The sequence below is a fragment of the Camelus ferus genome, chromosome 32 (assembly GCF_009834535.1).
Source record: "Camelus ferus isolate YT-003-E chromosome 32, BCGSAC_Cfer_1.0, whole genome shotgun sequence".
Lineage (NCBI taxonomy): Eukaryota > Metazoa > Chordata > Mammalia > Artiodactyla > Camelidae > Camelus > Camelus ferus.
In genome coordinates this window covers 3255839-3274187 of record NC_045727.1, presented here as the reverse complement: position 1 = coordinate 3274187, position 18349 = coordinate 3255839, and the positions used below count along the sequence as shown (strand labels likewise).

Below are 18349 nucleotides of genomic sequence, written 5' to 3'. Positions count from 1 at the left end.
AGCAGTGGTAGTTGTTGTTTTGCATCACTTTAAAATTTTTCCTTCCAGTTTATTGAGATATAATTGACACACAGCACCGTGTAAGCGTTAAGGTGTCCGGCATAACGATGCGACTTTCATGTAACATGAAAGGATGACCACAAGTTCAGTGAACATCCATCACCTCACAGGTACAAAATGAAAGAAAAAATTTTTTCCTTGGGATAAGAACTCTGAGAATTTACTCTAACAACTTTCACATATAATGTACAGCAGTCCTAGTTATATTAACACGTTGTACATTACACCCCTAGTACTTATCTTGTAACTGGAAGTCTGTACCTTTTGACCACCTTCATCCAATTCCCTCTCTTCCCACCCCCTGCCTCTGGATAACCACAAATCTGATACTTTTTCTTTTTCTTTTTTGTTTGAGATATAATTGACCTTCAACACTACGTTAGTTCCTGGTGCACAACAGTGATTTCATATTTCTACACGTTTCAAAATGATCACCTTGATAAGCCTGTCATCTGTCACCATACGAGATATTACATCACTACCGACCCCGTTCCCCGTTCCGTACATTTCATACCCATGACTCACTTGTTCTGTAACTGGAAGTCTGCACCTCAACTTCCCTCATCTTTTTCTCTCATCCTCCAACCCCAAAGTTGTTTAAATAAAACCTAGGGAAACTGAATTATATGAAAGAACTTAACTCAGCTTAATTCAGCTGTTCTTATTTTGCTAAGAGCAGATTTAGTTTCTTATTTTACTCCCAAGTGATGGTCAAAATAACCTAAGAAAGGAAGGATGAACACATAGAATGGAACAAATTAAAGGAAATGATTTACTTTTCAAGAAGAAAACATCTCTCATTCAATGTGTTAAGGAAATACCAATTAGAATTTTAGGTAGGCAGGTAACTAGCTGTTTTACAGAACTCTTCCCCTGAAGCTTGTCTGTTAACAAACACCCATTTAGAGACAGAGGAACAGGGAAATAAAAGGAGCTTAGTTACCTAACACTTACAGCTGCCTACAGTTACTTCCCCAATACAAATATGTCAGCCATGCAGATATCCTTTATTTCATGAAATAGTTTTAGGAATTAAATGATTAATTCCTCTTAAGTGTAAGAAATTACCTTGGGCTCAGGCTACACATACAACCCAATTTGTTTAAAGCACATAAAAAGGTATCAAATTTTAAATCAAAGGTTTTGATGGCATAAGGGCATATTCCCAGGATGAATCAACAACCACAATGGGAAAGACTCTTTGACTACTCCCACTTACCCTACAGACTGACATCTGGTTTGTTGTAAGCGTACCAGTCTTGTCTGAGCAGATAACAGAAGTACAACCGAGGGTTTCCACAGAAGGGAGACTTCGAACAATGGCATTTTTCTTTGCCATTCTGCGAGTCCCGAGAGCCAGGCAGGTGGTGATGACAGCAGGCAGACCTTCAGGGATGGCTGCTACAGCCAGGGCCACAGCAATTTTAAAGTAGTAAATAGCACCTCTGATCCAGGAGCCGCCGTGAACTGGGTCGTTAAAGTGCCCAATGTTTATGATCCAGACTGCAATGCAAATAAGGGAGATGACTTTGGAAAGCTGTTCCCCAAACTCATCTAGTTTCTGCTGGAGGGGCGTTCTCTCCTGCTCCGTCGCCACCATTTCATCTCGGATCTTGCCAATTTCAGTGTTAACTCCAGTTGCCACCACCACTCCCATGGCTTTGCCAGCAGCAATGTTTGTACCCTAGGACAGAAGTAGAGAACTGGTCACAAGATTACCACCACCCCCAACTTAAATACTGCCTAGTAAACTCAGACTTGTGTGGATTTTGAGAGAGAACCCAGATTCTCTCACTGCATTCCACTGAGCCTTCCAGGTACTATTATTCAGGCAACCAGCCACCCAACTTTCACGATCAACATCTCGTGCAGGCCACCTCTCCCTCGTTCTCCACAAAATGAGAATGGAAGCTGCTCAGCCCAGAGCAGCTCTATACTGACCCACCCAGAGTCCCCATTCACACCACTGCCCTTGGCCCGCAGACCAGCTCTGGGCTGGAGTAGAGCTCTAACCCCTCTGTGTTCCCAACTTCCAAACTCCCTAGGTTTTATTTAACAGAAAAACTGTAGTACAATGAACATCCGTTTTACTTTTCACTCAGACTCACCAGGTTTTAATGGTTTGCCGCATTTACTTTCTCTCTAAAACACACGTTTTTACTGTGAACTACACACAGATTATCATCCACATCATTTTGAAAGCAATCCTTTGTAGGCTAAACCTTTCCCCCCTCAAAATCTACTTTTCTACTATGTTTATAAAGAGCTTAAAGATGTTTGATCTGATCTTTTTAAAAAATCCTCAAAAACTTGCCAGTTAAAAGACACTTAGGTCACATGTTGAACCGTTCGTTATACATTACAGGTGTTTCCTGACAGCTGAGACTGACCTTGCAGAGTGTGGTTATCTGATTATCCTTTGGAATAATAGGTAACACTTTCTAAAGTCTGCCCACTGAAGGTAGGCAGTAGGAAAAAAAAAATCTGCAGGCTTAAAACTCTGAAAATGTGTCCAAATAAAAATGCACTTGATAAAGTACTTACAGAAAAGAGCATGTTCTTCTTATCCTGGTTGACAGCCCGTGGGTCAGGGACAGGGTCAGTGTGCTTGATGACAGAGACAGATTCACCTAAGCAGGATGTGATACAGAAGGTATGTTTAGATCTGTGCGTTCTACACCCAGAACCTCAGCTCCCTCATCCACTCGTGCCACCACCACTCTCAGGAAAAGTATAAAAAGGCCCAGTTCATTCAAAGGATATAAACTAGTAAGGTTTAGTAACAGAAACTAATTTTGGGGGGTGGGATTCTAAATAAAAGGAACTTAATTTTGAAGTGAAATCCCAGACAATTATCTTTATTTTCTTAACTATTCAAATTCAGTTCCTTATCAGGTATCATCTTATACTCTACTACTGTAAACACAGATTTGTTGTATATTTATATATACAAACACTCCAATACTTAAAAAAAGAGGTGAAAGTATATTTACTTTTAATAAACTGAACAAACTGTAGACACATGATATGAATAATGAGGATCATCCACTGGAAAGACTGTGTTTGTTCAATCACGCCAAAGATGAGAAATGAAAACACTTTTCTAGGAATATCTGCATGTACTAATCTGACTGTTCTACTGCAATAAAACAAAACTGAAAGAGACAGCAATCAGCATTTGCACTAAAAAGATCACATGGTATAAAGGACTGCTTCTTGGAACTTTCACAATGTCTTGCTGACATTTGGTTTCAACTTTACATCATTTATGAAATGCAGCTGATTCCTAAATAATGCAGGGGTTAGGGGTTCCAACCCTCTACACAAAAATCTGCATAAAACTTAATAGTTGGCCCTCTGTATACGCAATTCCTCTGTATCTGTGGTTCTGCATCTGTGGATTCAACCAACTGGTCTAGTGTAGTACTGTGTATTTACTATTGAGAAAAATCTGCACTTAAGTGGACCCATTCAAACCCAGGTTGTTCAAGGGTTAACTGTATGCAACCAGGGTCAGGTTGAATGATGTGATACGAAACATGGCCCCAGTTTTCAATTTCAGGCTGCAAATTTCACACTAAATATTTGATTTAAAAAAAAAATCGGCTTCTTCAATCTAGCCTAAAACTACACCATGATTTTTAAACAAAAATGACACTCAAGAAACTATGGAAGGTTTTAAAATGGCAGTTTTTTTCTGTGGACACAATACGAGAATTTCACGTATACAACCAGTCAATTCCCTGTCGTCGTATGGCTTAATCAGCTTCCAGGCTATCGCTGCTAATGGGAGTTTTAGTAGATAAGCTATTCACAAAGAAACAATAAAAAATACAGAGCCCAGGTATGCACAAGCCCTGCCTCTATGACATTAGCTGCTTTTCAAAACTGATTAGATAAATCTTGATAATCTCTGAATTTTATATTTACTTTCTATTTAATTCAGGCTGGCATTGTGTTTAAGTTAATCTTCTGACCACTTTACTTCCAGTTAATATGAACCCTCCACCCTAGACTGTGCCTTTTTATCAAACAAAAAAAAAATGGGAAAATGTTCCAAACAGTGCCAAATCTAAATGTGCAAACTTTAGGGAGTCAACACTCACGATTTTTAGAGGGTGCTAACTTTTGTTAAAATTGTACACTTGATTATTGCAAAGTATGTTAGATGTGTGATTAGCATTTCTGGAGCCTATTTTTCCTACTTGGGAAAAAGAACATTAAGCAATTAATTCACTTTCTACAAAACAGAGACAACAACACAACTTTAATATTATTACCTCTGTTAATGAAGGAATTTGTAACCTTTAAAAAAAAAGTAATTTAAAAATGATGTGCCTTTAAAAATCAAAACTAATTTTTAATAAAATTAAAACACTGGCCTTATGAGATGAGAGCCAATTAAAACAAAATTTAAATCATTCCTTTACTCCACATATTGGCCAAAAGCCTAACTGATAAGGCATTAAGAAATAAGTATCTTACAGAGGATTAAGATGGGATACCATAAAGGGACAGTGGGGCAAGAGTTGACTTAATTATTAGCATGGGACCTGAGAGAGCCTTCAGAAATTCAACAACCTGCCAACATGTAATATTTACCTGTAAGAATTGACTGGTCGACTCTTAGGGTAGTAGATTTGATGGAAGTTAATCTTATATCAGCAGGAACTTTGTCACCAACTAATTGGGGAGAAAAAAGGCAGCTAAGATAAGAACTTTTACAATCATGTTACGTAACAATAAACTTATTTCAAAATCAGTTTTTTGAAAGAAAATAAATAGCCTGCATATAGCACAAATATATAAAAATCTGCTACAATAAGCAAGATAATCAACTTGTCCTCAGGGTCATAGAAACTCTTTCACTAGAGAGATACAAGGTTTGAATTACACAGGAAGAGAACAATGCCTGGGCAAACAACTCTAAGTACACGTTATTTACACACACGTGGCCTGGTGAGGGGGGACTGAACTGTACGAGCCGTGGTTCATTCCACTGGGAAAGCTAAATTATCTTGAATAGGAAACAAACGCCTCTAAAATGGTACTCAGTTAATCTCACTCACAAGAGAAAGGCCAGAGAAAACTACATGGAGATACCACTTTTCAAAACTATCAAATTGATAAAAGGTTGAAAAAATGCACTGAGTTGAAAGGATCTATACAAACAGGGCTTTTCATGCAAGATGACTACAAGATCTGAAAACTTCAGTTTTAATAAGCAAAAAACAAAACAAAATCAGAGGCACAAATCACTTAGAGGCAAGTCCCTGAGCAGATATTAATGAAAATTCTGTTCTAGTGCACTGCTAACCAGGACAAAACTGAACATAATGTCGCTATACATACCATGTAACATTAATAGTCCATTTGGTATTCTTATTTCAACTACATTTCCAGACTCAGTGACCACTCTATATATGGTGCTGAGTACAAAGAAACTTATAAAACTTATATAATCTCTAGAAGACAATCTTCAATATATATATATATATATATACACACACACATATATATATATCTCCAAATTGCAAAGCAAAATCTCTTTACCCCATAAATTCCACTACAAGAAATGTTTTCTAAAGATACACATAGTACTGATCAGTTTATCAGCAGCAGACTGAAGAGACAACTCTGTTCATACTAAAGTGAACGTTTCCTCTAAGATACACTGTACATTAAGTGGGGGAAAAGCAAGCGTGAAGCACTGCATACACAGAGCTGCCCTGGTATGAGGAAACACCTCTGGGAAGGCGCACCGTGAACACTGGTTCACAACCACTGTTCAGGTGACACCCTCCCACTGGCATTAGTGGGGGGAGACTTTTTACCTTGTACCCTTTGGCACCTTTTGATATTTGAATTATCAGATATAAACCTCTTGCATAACCTCTAGATCTTTAAGTCAACTGAGTCTTCCTTCTGGGCCAGAGTTCCTTTAATAGCTCTTAAAGGGCCCATGTCTTAGCTCCTTTCTTTGATGTGTTTTAAGTAAATGCTACAACGCAGACTGAGGAGCAGATAAAGTCAGAACAAGGCCCACAGACTACAGGTGCTCAAGTACTAAAGGAGGACGGGTCAGTACCAAAGCAACTGGACAGTAAAAATAAGTGTACAGCTTCCCGACTTTCTGAAAGGTACTAAGGCGGTCTGGAAGTCTTACGCAAGGACAGCTAAAAGTTGTAACAAATAAGCATGGTCTCTCCTAGAACTGCATATATTTTTAAGTCAAATCTTAATTTTCCAGATTTATCCTATATAATGAACTGCAACTCCATCACCGGTTACACACAGGCTGGCAAAACAGCCATCTGTCCAAGTAGCAGATTTCTTTCATTTGTTAAACCTTCAATTTAGTTCTGATTTTTCTGTTTCAGAACTTTTAAATTCAGGGAGTATGATGTGTTTTTTTTGAGTTCTACTTCATTAAACAACCCTATAACCTAAGTAGGAAATATGGTCACAAGGCGGAACAGAAAGAGACTGTCAATATAACCTCAAGAGGCAAAGATCATCCGTGCATCTGACTGCAGAGACACATTAAGGTGAAATTCCTGCTGGAAATGCTTATGCAATAAACAGCAATATTCAGACTGAACAAATGACTCTTTCATTTTAATGTAATTCTGCTCATAATGACAAGAAAGTAATGATATTCTTAACTTCAGTGACCTTCAACAGCTAAACTATCCTAACAAGATGAAACTTTAAAGATCAATTTTAAAACTTTTACTACATTACTTCTGGTTGTCATAATTAATCTGATCCTGCATGACCCTGAAATGAAAAGAATACAAGTTCAATGATTACTGTATCACCCTAAATGGAAAACTTATGTGAAAACGTTCCTTTGCTGTCTGAGGCCATTTATGTCATGACTCTACCAGAGCAGAAGACTTGTAACAAGGCGCGTAGGTCCCCACGACCTGTAAGCATGCCTGCACTGTAACAACTGAACATACGACAGCAATCTAAAAGCAGGACATTCCATGTTATACTGGAAGAAGAACCTCTTCTTTTCCAACAATTTCATACGTAAGTCCTAGGTCATACTCTCTTACACCCAGCCACAGTTAACTAAGGCCAGCAAATCTAATATTCAAATTGAGGATCAACCACAAGAGGACCCAAAAGCAGTATCTTGGCATTTATTTTGCTGTGTTTCACTGGAAGGTCAGAGGATTTGAAATGAATGAAAAATGTGTTTTTGAAGGAATAAACACCAAGGTTAAGTTTCTTTCCTGGGTAACAGTCAACATAAAAACTAGTGGTTTAAAGTGGGATCAATACTTTATATGAAGCATTTAAAATTATCCTTATACTGACATTACAAAGAAACCAACTATTTTTCTCCAAAGTCTATTTTAAATATATGAAGGCTGTCTCTCTGCTGTACTAAAGTCGTACTGACATACATTTAATTATCTGCCAAATATTCAGTAATGAGTCAAACAGGAAATGCTAGGGGAACAAGTGACTGGGAAGTCCTTACAAACTGATGTCAAACTCTTCTCAACTTTATTTCCATCCTACAGCCATTCTAACTGGAAGGCAATTAAATATTTAGGAATTAAAAGATGACTTGGGGGCCTTTTACAGAATCTCAGAACCTGCTCTTTAAATAAGAGTCTGGTTCACTGCATTCGGGTTGGGGTCCAGTAATCCGTATTTTAAAGTTCTCCAAATAAAGAAGAAAATTAATACCAGGAAACAAGCACGCTTAATAACTGGTGTCACAGATCCCATGAAAAGCCTTTACTAGGTGCTGTTTCTCACGTGCCAAGCATGCCACGGCTCCAGGCCAAGAAGACCCCAAGTCCCCAACACCTGGGACGTGTACTACCTTGAAATTCTACATTTAATTTGTCTCCATTATAAACTGATCTCTTTGGAAAGATACTAAATAACAGAAATTCAAACTGGTTTTTAAAACCTGTCAAATTCCACTGTTCTTAGCTAGAAGGACCGTTCCTCACATCACCTTGACCAACACAGCTTACGTCCTTGTCTCAGACAGGAAACTAAGCCAGGAAGCAAATGGAGCCTGGCCTAAGGAACCTCAGTTACCGAAGGAACTCCTTTGCCTTACTGTGTGACTCCGGCTCATGAATTTTCTAAGTGTCACTTTTGGGTTAAATCTATTAGGAAGCAGGTTCTCTAAGGACTTGAAAGATCCACGAAAGCAAAGAGTCGATGAATACTTTTCAACCAGCACAATTTTCCTTTGTCTGCAGGCTTCCGTGAATTCCAGAGTTCTGTGCTTGAGGAGAAGGCAGCCTGTGCGGATGATCACACCCAGTGATATTTCCCTGATGGGGCATGTCAATGCCCTCAGGGTAAGTGGTAGTGGAAAATTCTTACTCTTGCCAACGGGATGCTCTGCAAGTTTTTCCTCCAAAATTTTTTTTGTCTCTTGGGTTCAAGCAGTGTAATAAAAGAATAAACTCTGCTATAAACTACCTTCTATTTGTTTAACATCTGACACATTTCAAATTCAGCTCTTGGCTCCTTAAGTCTGTAGCTCTTTAAAACCTGCTATCACAATACAGATTTCCACTCTGAACAAATTCCTCAATGTATGCTTTATGCTAGGTAACCAAGAATGCAAGTAAGTCACTTAAAGGAAATTATTACTTGGCCACATTTGAGAACTGAGCGAACACAAGTCTTCTTTACCTTAAAACCTAAGAAGTGTTTATAAAGCCACAATACTTTAAGATTGTTTACATTATTATGGCAAAAATACTGTTGGTAAAAATCAGCATTACTCAGAAAAAGCTTTTTGAATTGGTTACTTGTAAGGAAAAAAATTTATTATGGCAAATTCTACCAGCTATTCAAATCTTTAAGAGAAAACTATATATAAGATCATAAAATTACCTCCTAAATACCATTATTGTTTCTGAGCTTAAATGGCTCTGAGGAAAAGCAAGCCATAATAGAATTAATTAACCTAAATTACTTAAAGACTTAACTGTGACTCAAACATTTTCACTGTTTCCAACTTGAGTCATAATTTTGTAGTCAGGAAAAATGAATGAAATACTTCACTTGAGAAGCCCTACTTGCCTACTTAAAGCCACTTCCAGGCCTCAGGGTGAGCAAGGAAGGAACATTACGAATTGCCACAGTATATACTGTATTTGTTCCCAGTTTGTTTTTGGGGGAGTATGTATTATCTACGATAAGACTCATCTTTTAAAAATGCAAATATATCATTTTCTTTTTTAAAACCTTTTAAGAGCTTCTTCCTATTAGACTTCAGATAAAGTTTAGTACCTTAACCATGGTTTATAACACCCTCCATGACCCAACTGCTGCTTTTTACTACTCTCCTCACCCACTAAGCTTCAGACACAATGGTCTTCAGTTCCTCAAAGTTCTGAGTCTTCACACAGCCTCTAACACAAGCAGCACAGCTTTCCTTGAACTTCCAAGATTAGGCTGGTACCCCTTACAACGTGCCCACAGAGAGCTGTCCTTTCTCTTCCAACACTCAGCACACTAGATATTTTGTTTTGTTTTCTTTTAAATCGAAGTACAGCCGATTTACAACGCTGCTGCGCTGCACTGTACAGTAGGACCTCGTCCACTTGCACAAGTTTGATGTGTCTTCCCCTCTAGACACTCAAGCTCCACGAAGGCAGTACTTGGTCACCACTGACTTCCCAGGCCAAGTCTTGTGCTGGCACACAGTGGGTGCCAAATAAAATATTTGTTAACGAATGAAGTTCCTGCACACATTATTTTTTTTAATAAACAAGCACCAGAAACATAATTACCAAGCCGAAGAATGTCACAAAGATAGGAACAATGAAAAAAACAAGGATCCAAGGAGATCTTAGACATGATTGAGCTGAATGAGACTTAAGTGACTGCTGCTCAAATTCTACATTTGGACTGAAAACAAGAAACATGTATGCTAGGAAAGGATTAGAGATGTAGTAGGGAAAGAAAATGTGTGAGAAAGACTCAGGGGGTAGCTGGTAGGGCAACTAAGACTGCCAAGGTGTCCCTACGCTTCAGAGTGGAGGAAAGAGGTCTAGAATAGAGGTCAGACTCTGTTTACATTAACTGCATTCAAGTCTGGGCAGCAAAGAAAGTCATCAAGATGGTAAAGGGTTTAAAAATAATTACATGAACAACTGAAAGAACTAAGACCAACTCGGAAATAAAAACTGTAGGATACACACCGCTCTGTGAACACCCGGGACTCCTAGTTCTACTATGAACTGCCACATGCTTTTGGACAAGTCCCACATGCTCAGAGCTCAGGTCCCCTCTAGCTCTAGAAGGGGAATGAGTTTCTCTCTACCTACCTAGGGGGCCATCATAGGAAGAGGAACCAGACTTCTATGTGCCTCCAAAGCGAAAAGCTAATGTACAAAACAGACAAGTTTATTTTAGCTCCTTATAATATTTTATAATAAAACTGTCGTAACATATAACTGCCAATAAAAATGGCATGGCTGTTCCTAGGCAGGCAGACTTCCGGTTACCAGAGTGGAAGACCACGGCGCATGAGACGCTGCAGAGGCAGACATCACTGAGCACGGGTGCAGTATACAGCATCTGGGATTACTCCTCTTTATTACAGAAGGCGGGCTCTTAAAAGGTAGAAGAGGAGGAGGGTATAGCCCAGTGGTAGAGCACGTGCCCAGCATGCACAAGTCCTGGGTTCAATCCCTGGTACCTCCATTAGAGATAAATAACTAAAAACCTAATTAACCCCCCAAAAAAGTTTAAAAAATAAAAGGTAAAAGAAAACCCATTCCTGCCTCCCCTCATCCAGACATCCAGCTGTTAACATTACTTACCATCTATACCTTTCTCTAAGGATAACACTTACTAAAACTTCAAATAAAAATCACAAACCTTTTCCATTAGTATGCCTGTCTCATTCTTTCTTAATAGCCGCACAGTAATATCTAGAGCTAAAGTAATCATCTCCAAAGCTAAGCTCTGGAGAACACTCACTCTACACCAAGTGCCACCGTAACAGCTTTATGGGTTACTAACCCTTCATCATCACAATTCTAGGGAAGGTATGATTATTTTCATTCCCTGTTTACAGACGAGGAACCGAGGACAGAGGCTAAGCTGCTCAAGGCCACAGGTTACGGATGGACTGGCTCAGGCACCACTTTCACGGCCAGTGAGGTGTCTCTAATTTTCCTATTACGATGTGATGACATGGTGAACACCCTGTGCACTATTGCTTTTGGAGGGAAGACTTAGAGAAACACCTTTCCTACAAACGCACGCCCTTGCCACCCCGCTCTCAACCTGGTGCTTTTCTCAGAGCTTAACACCAAGCACTTAGTGTTTCAAAATTATTTTATCTTCAAAATAAAAGGTACGTCTTTACATAGTCAAATCTGGTGATCTTGGTGGTTTTGTGTCACGTTTAAGAAATATGCTCCCTATACCACGTGGTTTCCTCTCATTTTCCCAAAATCTTAATCACAGTGGTAAGGATGGAAAGGTTGGCACTTTACAGGTACCGTGACTACCGCTGAGCCACGGGGGTGGGGGGGAGGCGATTACAGGAAATCAGGAAATGCCAGCCCCATGAAATTCAGGTCAGGCTTCAAGATCAACAGGTCCATTGTGATCTGATGGTTGGGGAGACCTTCCCAAGGTCCTTATTTCCCATGGCTCTTAATGTCCTAGCTACTCTGACAGTACTAAATGAAGGGCCCTAGGTCTCAAAACTCTCTGCTTCTGATATATCCACACTGACTTCTGTTTTCCACAATTTGCTATTCTGCTTATATACAAGTTCTTAAGATTAAGAACTTACATCTCCACGAAACAAAGATACAACTTACACGAACAACTAACACAATGACTTCCACTGTTACCTGGATACAGCAGGTTCAGGTGTGCGTCTCTAACTAGCCCTGCTCCCCCTTTCTTCTCACTGTGAAACAACTCCATTCGGGGGAGAAGGAAGAAGACAACACACCTGCTCACCACCCTATTTGGTCAAACGTCTTTGCTTCCACTTCTCTGAGCCAAGGTTATCATTTCAGGAACAAGTGAAAACTGTTTACTCTAACAATGTTCCAACAACACCATCGCTGTTAAACTGTAATTCATTTTCCCCATTTTACTGAGATAAAAACCAACCTGTAACACTGTATAAGTTTAAGGCGTACAACATGATTTGATACGTACATACACTGTGAAATCACCCCAATCAGTTAATATCCACCCCCTAACAGTGTTACGACTTTTCCCTTATGATGAGAACTTAAGATCTACTCTTAGCAACTTTCAAATACGTAATACGTTTTGTTACCTACAGTTATCATGCTGTGCGTCACACTGCGTCCCCAGAACACCTCCGTCTTGTAACTGGGCTCTGTGCCTTCTGACCACTTGCACCCAATTTCCCAACCCCCTGCCTTCGGCAACCACCAGTGTGACAGCTGTTTCTCTGCGTTTACCTTTTCAAATATTTTCAAAGTAAGATTACACAGTATTCACCTTTCTCTGACTTGTTTCACTCAAGGTCCATCCGTATTGTTGCCAACGGCAGGATTTCCTTCATTTTTATCTGAATAATATTCTAGTGTACACATACCACATTTTCTTTATCCATTCATCCACTGATGGGTACTTAGGTTGTTACCGTGTCTTGTCTATTGTAAATAATGCTGCAGAGAACACAGGGGTGCAGATATCTCTTCAGGAGAGTGATTTTACTTCCTTTGAATATATACCCAGAAGTGGAATTGCTGGGTCATATGGTGTACAGCCATACCCCGGAGAGACTGTGGGTTCAGTTCCAGACAACCACAGAAGCAAATATTGCAATAAAGCAAGTCACATGAAAGATATGTTTACACTATGCTGTAGTCCATAAAGTCTGCAACAGCATTGTCTAAAAAAAAGTACGTACTTTATAAAGACTTTATTGCTAAAAAATGCTAATCACCTGAGCCCTCAGTGAGTCAATATTTTTGTAATAGTAACATGAAAGATCACAGATCATCATAACAAATAAAATGAAAAAGTTTGAAGTATTTCAAGAATTACCAAAATTTGACAGAGACATAAAGTGAGCAAATGCTGTTGGAAAAATGTCATCAATAGACTTGCTCAACACCACAAACCTCCTATTTGTGAAAAAATATAGTATCTGTGAAGCACAATAAAAGCAGGCACGCTTGTAACTTCACTTGTAAAAATCAAATAGCTAGAATCTTGGGGTGGATTTCTAGGAAGGAGGGCAAAAGAACCCCTCAAAAATTGCACACAAAATTTTGAATGTGTGTCTTTGGGGGAAGAGTCCACAGTTTTTATTAATTCTTAAAGGAACTGTGACCTAGAAATGATTAAGAACTACTGCTGCAGAGCTTTGGTAAGGTTCATTTGGAAGCTTGGTAGAAATGCAGAATAATCAGGCCTCTCTCCAGACCCAGAGACTCAAATCTATACCTTAACAAAATCCCCCTCCACATGAAGTTAAACAGCTCTAAGCAGCTGGCCAAATCTGAAGGCCTGTTTTTGTTTGTTTTAAAAATAGCCCTCAAGCCAAGAATGATTTTTACATTTTTAAAGGCTTGTTTAAAAAACATTTTTTCCCCCTACAGAGACTGTTTGGGCCAACAAAACCCCAAATGTTTACTGGGTGGCTCTGTACAAAAAGAGTCAGCCAACCCTTCTGCTCTATCTACAGCACAGACTTTTCTGATATTTGTGTTTGGAGGTTCAACAGATATGGATTAAGTGTTTGCTGACTGTTCAGTCAGGCTGCTCCAATCCTTTTTTTTTTTCCTAAAAGCAAAAACGTCCATGTGGACTCCTGGCCCAGGTAAACAAATGATACAGCCACATGATCTGAATCTCGCATCTTTTGGAACCAGAAAGCTCCTTAGAAGAGCCTACTCCAATCACCCAAACCTGCAGAGGTTAAGCTCACCTACAGTGTCATATGGAATTAGCACAGTGACAGATTTGTACATGGGTCAGTCATTCCGCTGCTTTATCTCTGTCTTTCCTTTTCCCCAACGGCTTGGAACGCCACATCATACATGTTACTAAATCTCATTACTCCAAGTTGACTTTCAAAAGTGACTTTTCTTCCCTTAAACAGTTACCAAGCTTAAGAACTATTCTTTTTATTGAATAAACCGTGAAACTGCTGGCACTACTGCTGAACATTTAGTCTTCATTTTAGGAAATATAAAACCAATTTCTCTAGACACTAAATAAAGCAAATGCAGTTTTATGTTAAGATTATGTCATTTCTAACACTTACATAATCTTAAAATATGATTTGCTCCAGAGTACACTACAGGACAGAAGTCATCTGAGGATATTCACGTCCCTGTGCTATTCGTCAACTCTGGGTTACCAAGATACATCAGCTTTGTTTCAAACAATTCTGAAAACAGTGGTCTTGAGAAGTCAATAACACGCCTCCAGTACCTATACTGAAACGCGCCAAATTCTGAAGGTAAGACTTTTATGACTATCATACCTTGATTCACCTCAATAATATTAGCAGAAAATACAGAACACACAAACACTGATGTTCATTTCTCAAAATCTTACACCTGATTTTAGTACTTTTGGTTTCCATCTATTCAGAGAAATAGTTTCCTGGCATTAAGATAATACAAAATTTATCTTACTGTGGCCTCAGAAGATGAACATATGGTTAACTGTCGCCATACTTTTACTTGCCAAATCAATTTTATTTGGCTCCTGTATTCTAGATAATTATAAGTTATACGTAAGAATTTGCCACACGTGCTTATACAGTGTCTCCTTGGGGAAAGGTTATTAGCCAGTATGGTATGGCAACATCTAAAATTTAATTCCCTTAACTCCTGATTGCATCTCCCCCTTAAAAAGCCACTCGGTCTGGTCTTCAGAAAGTTCAGCAGAACCATCCTAACAGATGCCTTCCAGAAGCTAGCCAAACGAAGTTTCATCATCTGAAGCTAGATGATCCTTAATCCACCCAAACAGTGACTACAAAAATGTCTCTTTCCTCAAGTATCAAAATAACACCTCCATACCTCCTTCTTCTTCAAAATAATTCACAATATTCTCCCGTCTTTCAATTCATCAGAAAGAACCTCTTACTCAGTTTGATAACTTAATGTAGGTCCACATTGAGAACTGAAGTTCATTTTACAGTTTCACAGAACTAAATTACTGGTTAAATGCCAAATTGCAGTCAATTAGATTACTAATCCTAATAAAAGTAGAAGTTAAAAAGCTTCAACATGCATAGTCTTCAAAGTCTTAATAAAATAAATACCTATTTATCTGGCCCAGGTCAAGCAGTTACATATGTTTTTTCAAAACGTTTCATATAATTCACTTTAGAAGTTTTAGGATTACATCTGCCCCAGTTCAAGGACCCATCGGTCCTATGAATTTAGCAAACTACCGCTTCTAATTTGGATATAAACATACAACCACCACGGGAAGTCACCAGAACAGACCAAACAAGAGCGTACGGAAAACCCGAAACTGTGACCAGGCCTCCTTGACATGAAAAGGGCATCTATAAAACCCACAGCTAACATCACACTTCATGGTCAAAGAGCGTTTCCCCCCAGGACCAGTAACAAGACGAGGATGTCTATGTTTGCCATTTCTTTTCCTTTTTTTTAATTAAAAAAAAAAATTGGGGGGGGGGGAGATTAGGATTATTTATTTACTTACTTATTTAATGGAGGTACTGGGGACTGAACCCAGGGCCTCGTGCATGCTAAGCATGAGCTCTACCCTCCCCACCTTGCCATTTCTTTTCAACATTCTATTGGAGAGTAAAAAATAAAAGGCACCCAGGATGGAAAGATATAAAAATATTTGTTTTTAGATGACATGGTCTTATGTAGAGAAAATCTTAAGGAACCTCTGAAAAATTAGAAGAGTTCAGTAAGATTGCCAGGGACAAGATCAATACACAAAAATCAACTGTATTTTTACATACTAGCAAGGAACAATCTGAAAATAAAATTAAGAAAACAATTCCAATTACAAATAGCCCCGTCCCCACAAAACCCCCAAAAACAACAAAATATTTAGGAATAAACTTAAGAAAAGTAGCACAAGACCTGTACACTGAAAACAACAGTTTTAGAAAGAAATGAGACACCTGAATAAATGGAAAGGCACCCCATGGCCATGGATCAGAAGATTTAATATTGCTATGAAGGTTATATTCTCTATAGAGTCAACATAATTCTTATCAAAATCCAAACAGGCTTTTTTTTTTTTGGCAGAAATTAACAAATTAATCTTAAAATTTACATGGAAATGCAAGGGACTCAGAATACCCAAAATAATCCAGGAGACAAAAAACCAAAGCCAGAGGACTCACTCAATAATTTCAAGACTTACTACAAAGCTACAGTAATCAAGGCAGTGCGGTACTGGCATAAAGACAGACATACAGATCAATGGAATGATAGTCAATTTGTAGTGGAAAATGTACTCGACTGATTTTTGTCCAAGTGCCTGGACAATTCAAACAAAGGTCTTTTCAACGAGCGGTGCTGATACCACTGGATACACAAATGCAAAAGAATGAAGCTGGACCCTATTTCACACCACAGACTAAAGTGTGGTGACTTTAGATTACCCAACAGTTTCTTAGATGTGACACCAAAAGCACAAGCAATGAAAGGGAAAAAATCTACCAATGGGACTTTATCAAAAATTAAAAATTTTATGCTACAAAGGACAGCTAGTAAAAAAGAAACCTACAGAATGGGAAAAAATTTTGGCAAACCCTATCTGATAATCAGGATATGTAAAGAATTCTTACAACTCAACATTAAAGACAAACCGATTAAAATGGACAATGGGTTTAAACAGACATTTCTCCTAAAGATGATATACTAACAGAAAATAAGCACATGACAAGACGCTCAGCATCATTAGGAAATCAGCAAAGTGCAAATTAAAATCACAGTGAGATGTCACTTCATGGCTAAATTCAGAAAGACAAGTGTTGATGAGGATGTGGAGACAATGGAACCTGCACACACTGCTGGTGGGAATGTAAAATGATGCAATCACTTTGGAAAACAGCTGGGAAGTTCCTCAAAATGTTCAACACACAGTCACTACATGCTCCAGCAGTTCCACGCCTAGGTATAAACCTAAGAGGGTGACAGCGTATGTTCATGCAAAAACTGTACTCAAATGTTCACAGCAGCATTCCTGATAGCCCGAAAGGGGCGAACAACCCAAATATCCATGAACCGATGAATGAATAAACAAAACATGGCACACCTAAATAATGGATTATTAAACTATTAAGAAAACAGTATAGCCATGAATGAAATATATGACACATGCTACAACATCAGTGAATCCTGAAAACAATACACTAAGTGAAAGAAGCCAGTCTCAAAAGGCCATCCCTCACATGCGTGATTCCAGTTACATACAATATCCAGAACAGACAAACTCCCAAAGACAAAGTAAACTGTGGTTGCCAGGGACTGTGGAAAGGAGGGCAGGGGAAGTGACTGGTAATGGGTATACGGTTTCTTCTGCGGGGGATAAAGATGTTCTGAAATTAGATAGTGTTGATGACTGTACCACCCCAAATATACTAAAAAACACTTAATTGTACACCTCGAAGGAGTGACTGTTATGGCATGGGAACTATTATCTCAATTAAGCTGTTCTAAAGAAACCGTGAACTGGGCCTCCAACAAATTGAAACATGACTGATACACATGCTGTGTATACATCTGCTAAGTATACCGCGTGTTCTCTAGCAAATTACCTGCAGCTGAAGACAGAAGCGATAAACCAGTTTCAACTGTAACAGCACACGTGTGTAGAGTGGCTGATGGTTAAAAACCAAGCACTAGCTAGTTTATCACTGTACCTGGCACACACCTGAAACTTAAGTTATTGACTTCAAATTATCTGTTTTGCACAGAAGTTGCACAATAAGCAGGTTTACATTAGCTAAACCTACTCTATACTTCTGATTTCATGTTTATTACTCACTGAGCGCTTGTTACATGCTCAGCAACAGAGCTGCAATGGTCAGTGTGACACAGTTCTGCCCTTAAGGTGCTCACTGCCTAGCAGTAACAAAAAGTTAATAAAAAGTTCTTATCTCTCTAAAACTGGGTATCACCTCTGTTCTCCATCTCTCAGAATGGACAGAGCCAAGAGCAGAATACAAGAGCCTCATGTCCGAGCACTGCATATGCTTTCAGGAATTAGCATGCAGTGGGGGCAGAGTTGGAGGAAAAAATGTTAAGCATCCTCCTAACGACGGACTCTTCAC

General features: G+C 38.9%; 1 protein-coding gene across 1 annotated transcript in view; it reads right to left on the bottom strand.

The window, feature by feature from the left end:
- Positions 1-18349, bottom strand: part of ATP2A2 (ATPase sarcoplasmic/endoplasmic reticulum Ca2+ transporting 2) — a 52855-nt gene that overhangs the window by 19248 nt on the left and 15258 nt on the right. The window contains 3 exon segments of the mRNA XM_032471608.1: positions 1280-1744; positions 2605-2690; positions 4663-4743. Of these exon segments, the coding sequence (XP_032327499.1) occupies positions 1280-1744; positions 2605-2690; positions 4663-4743 (632 nt within the window).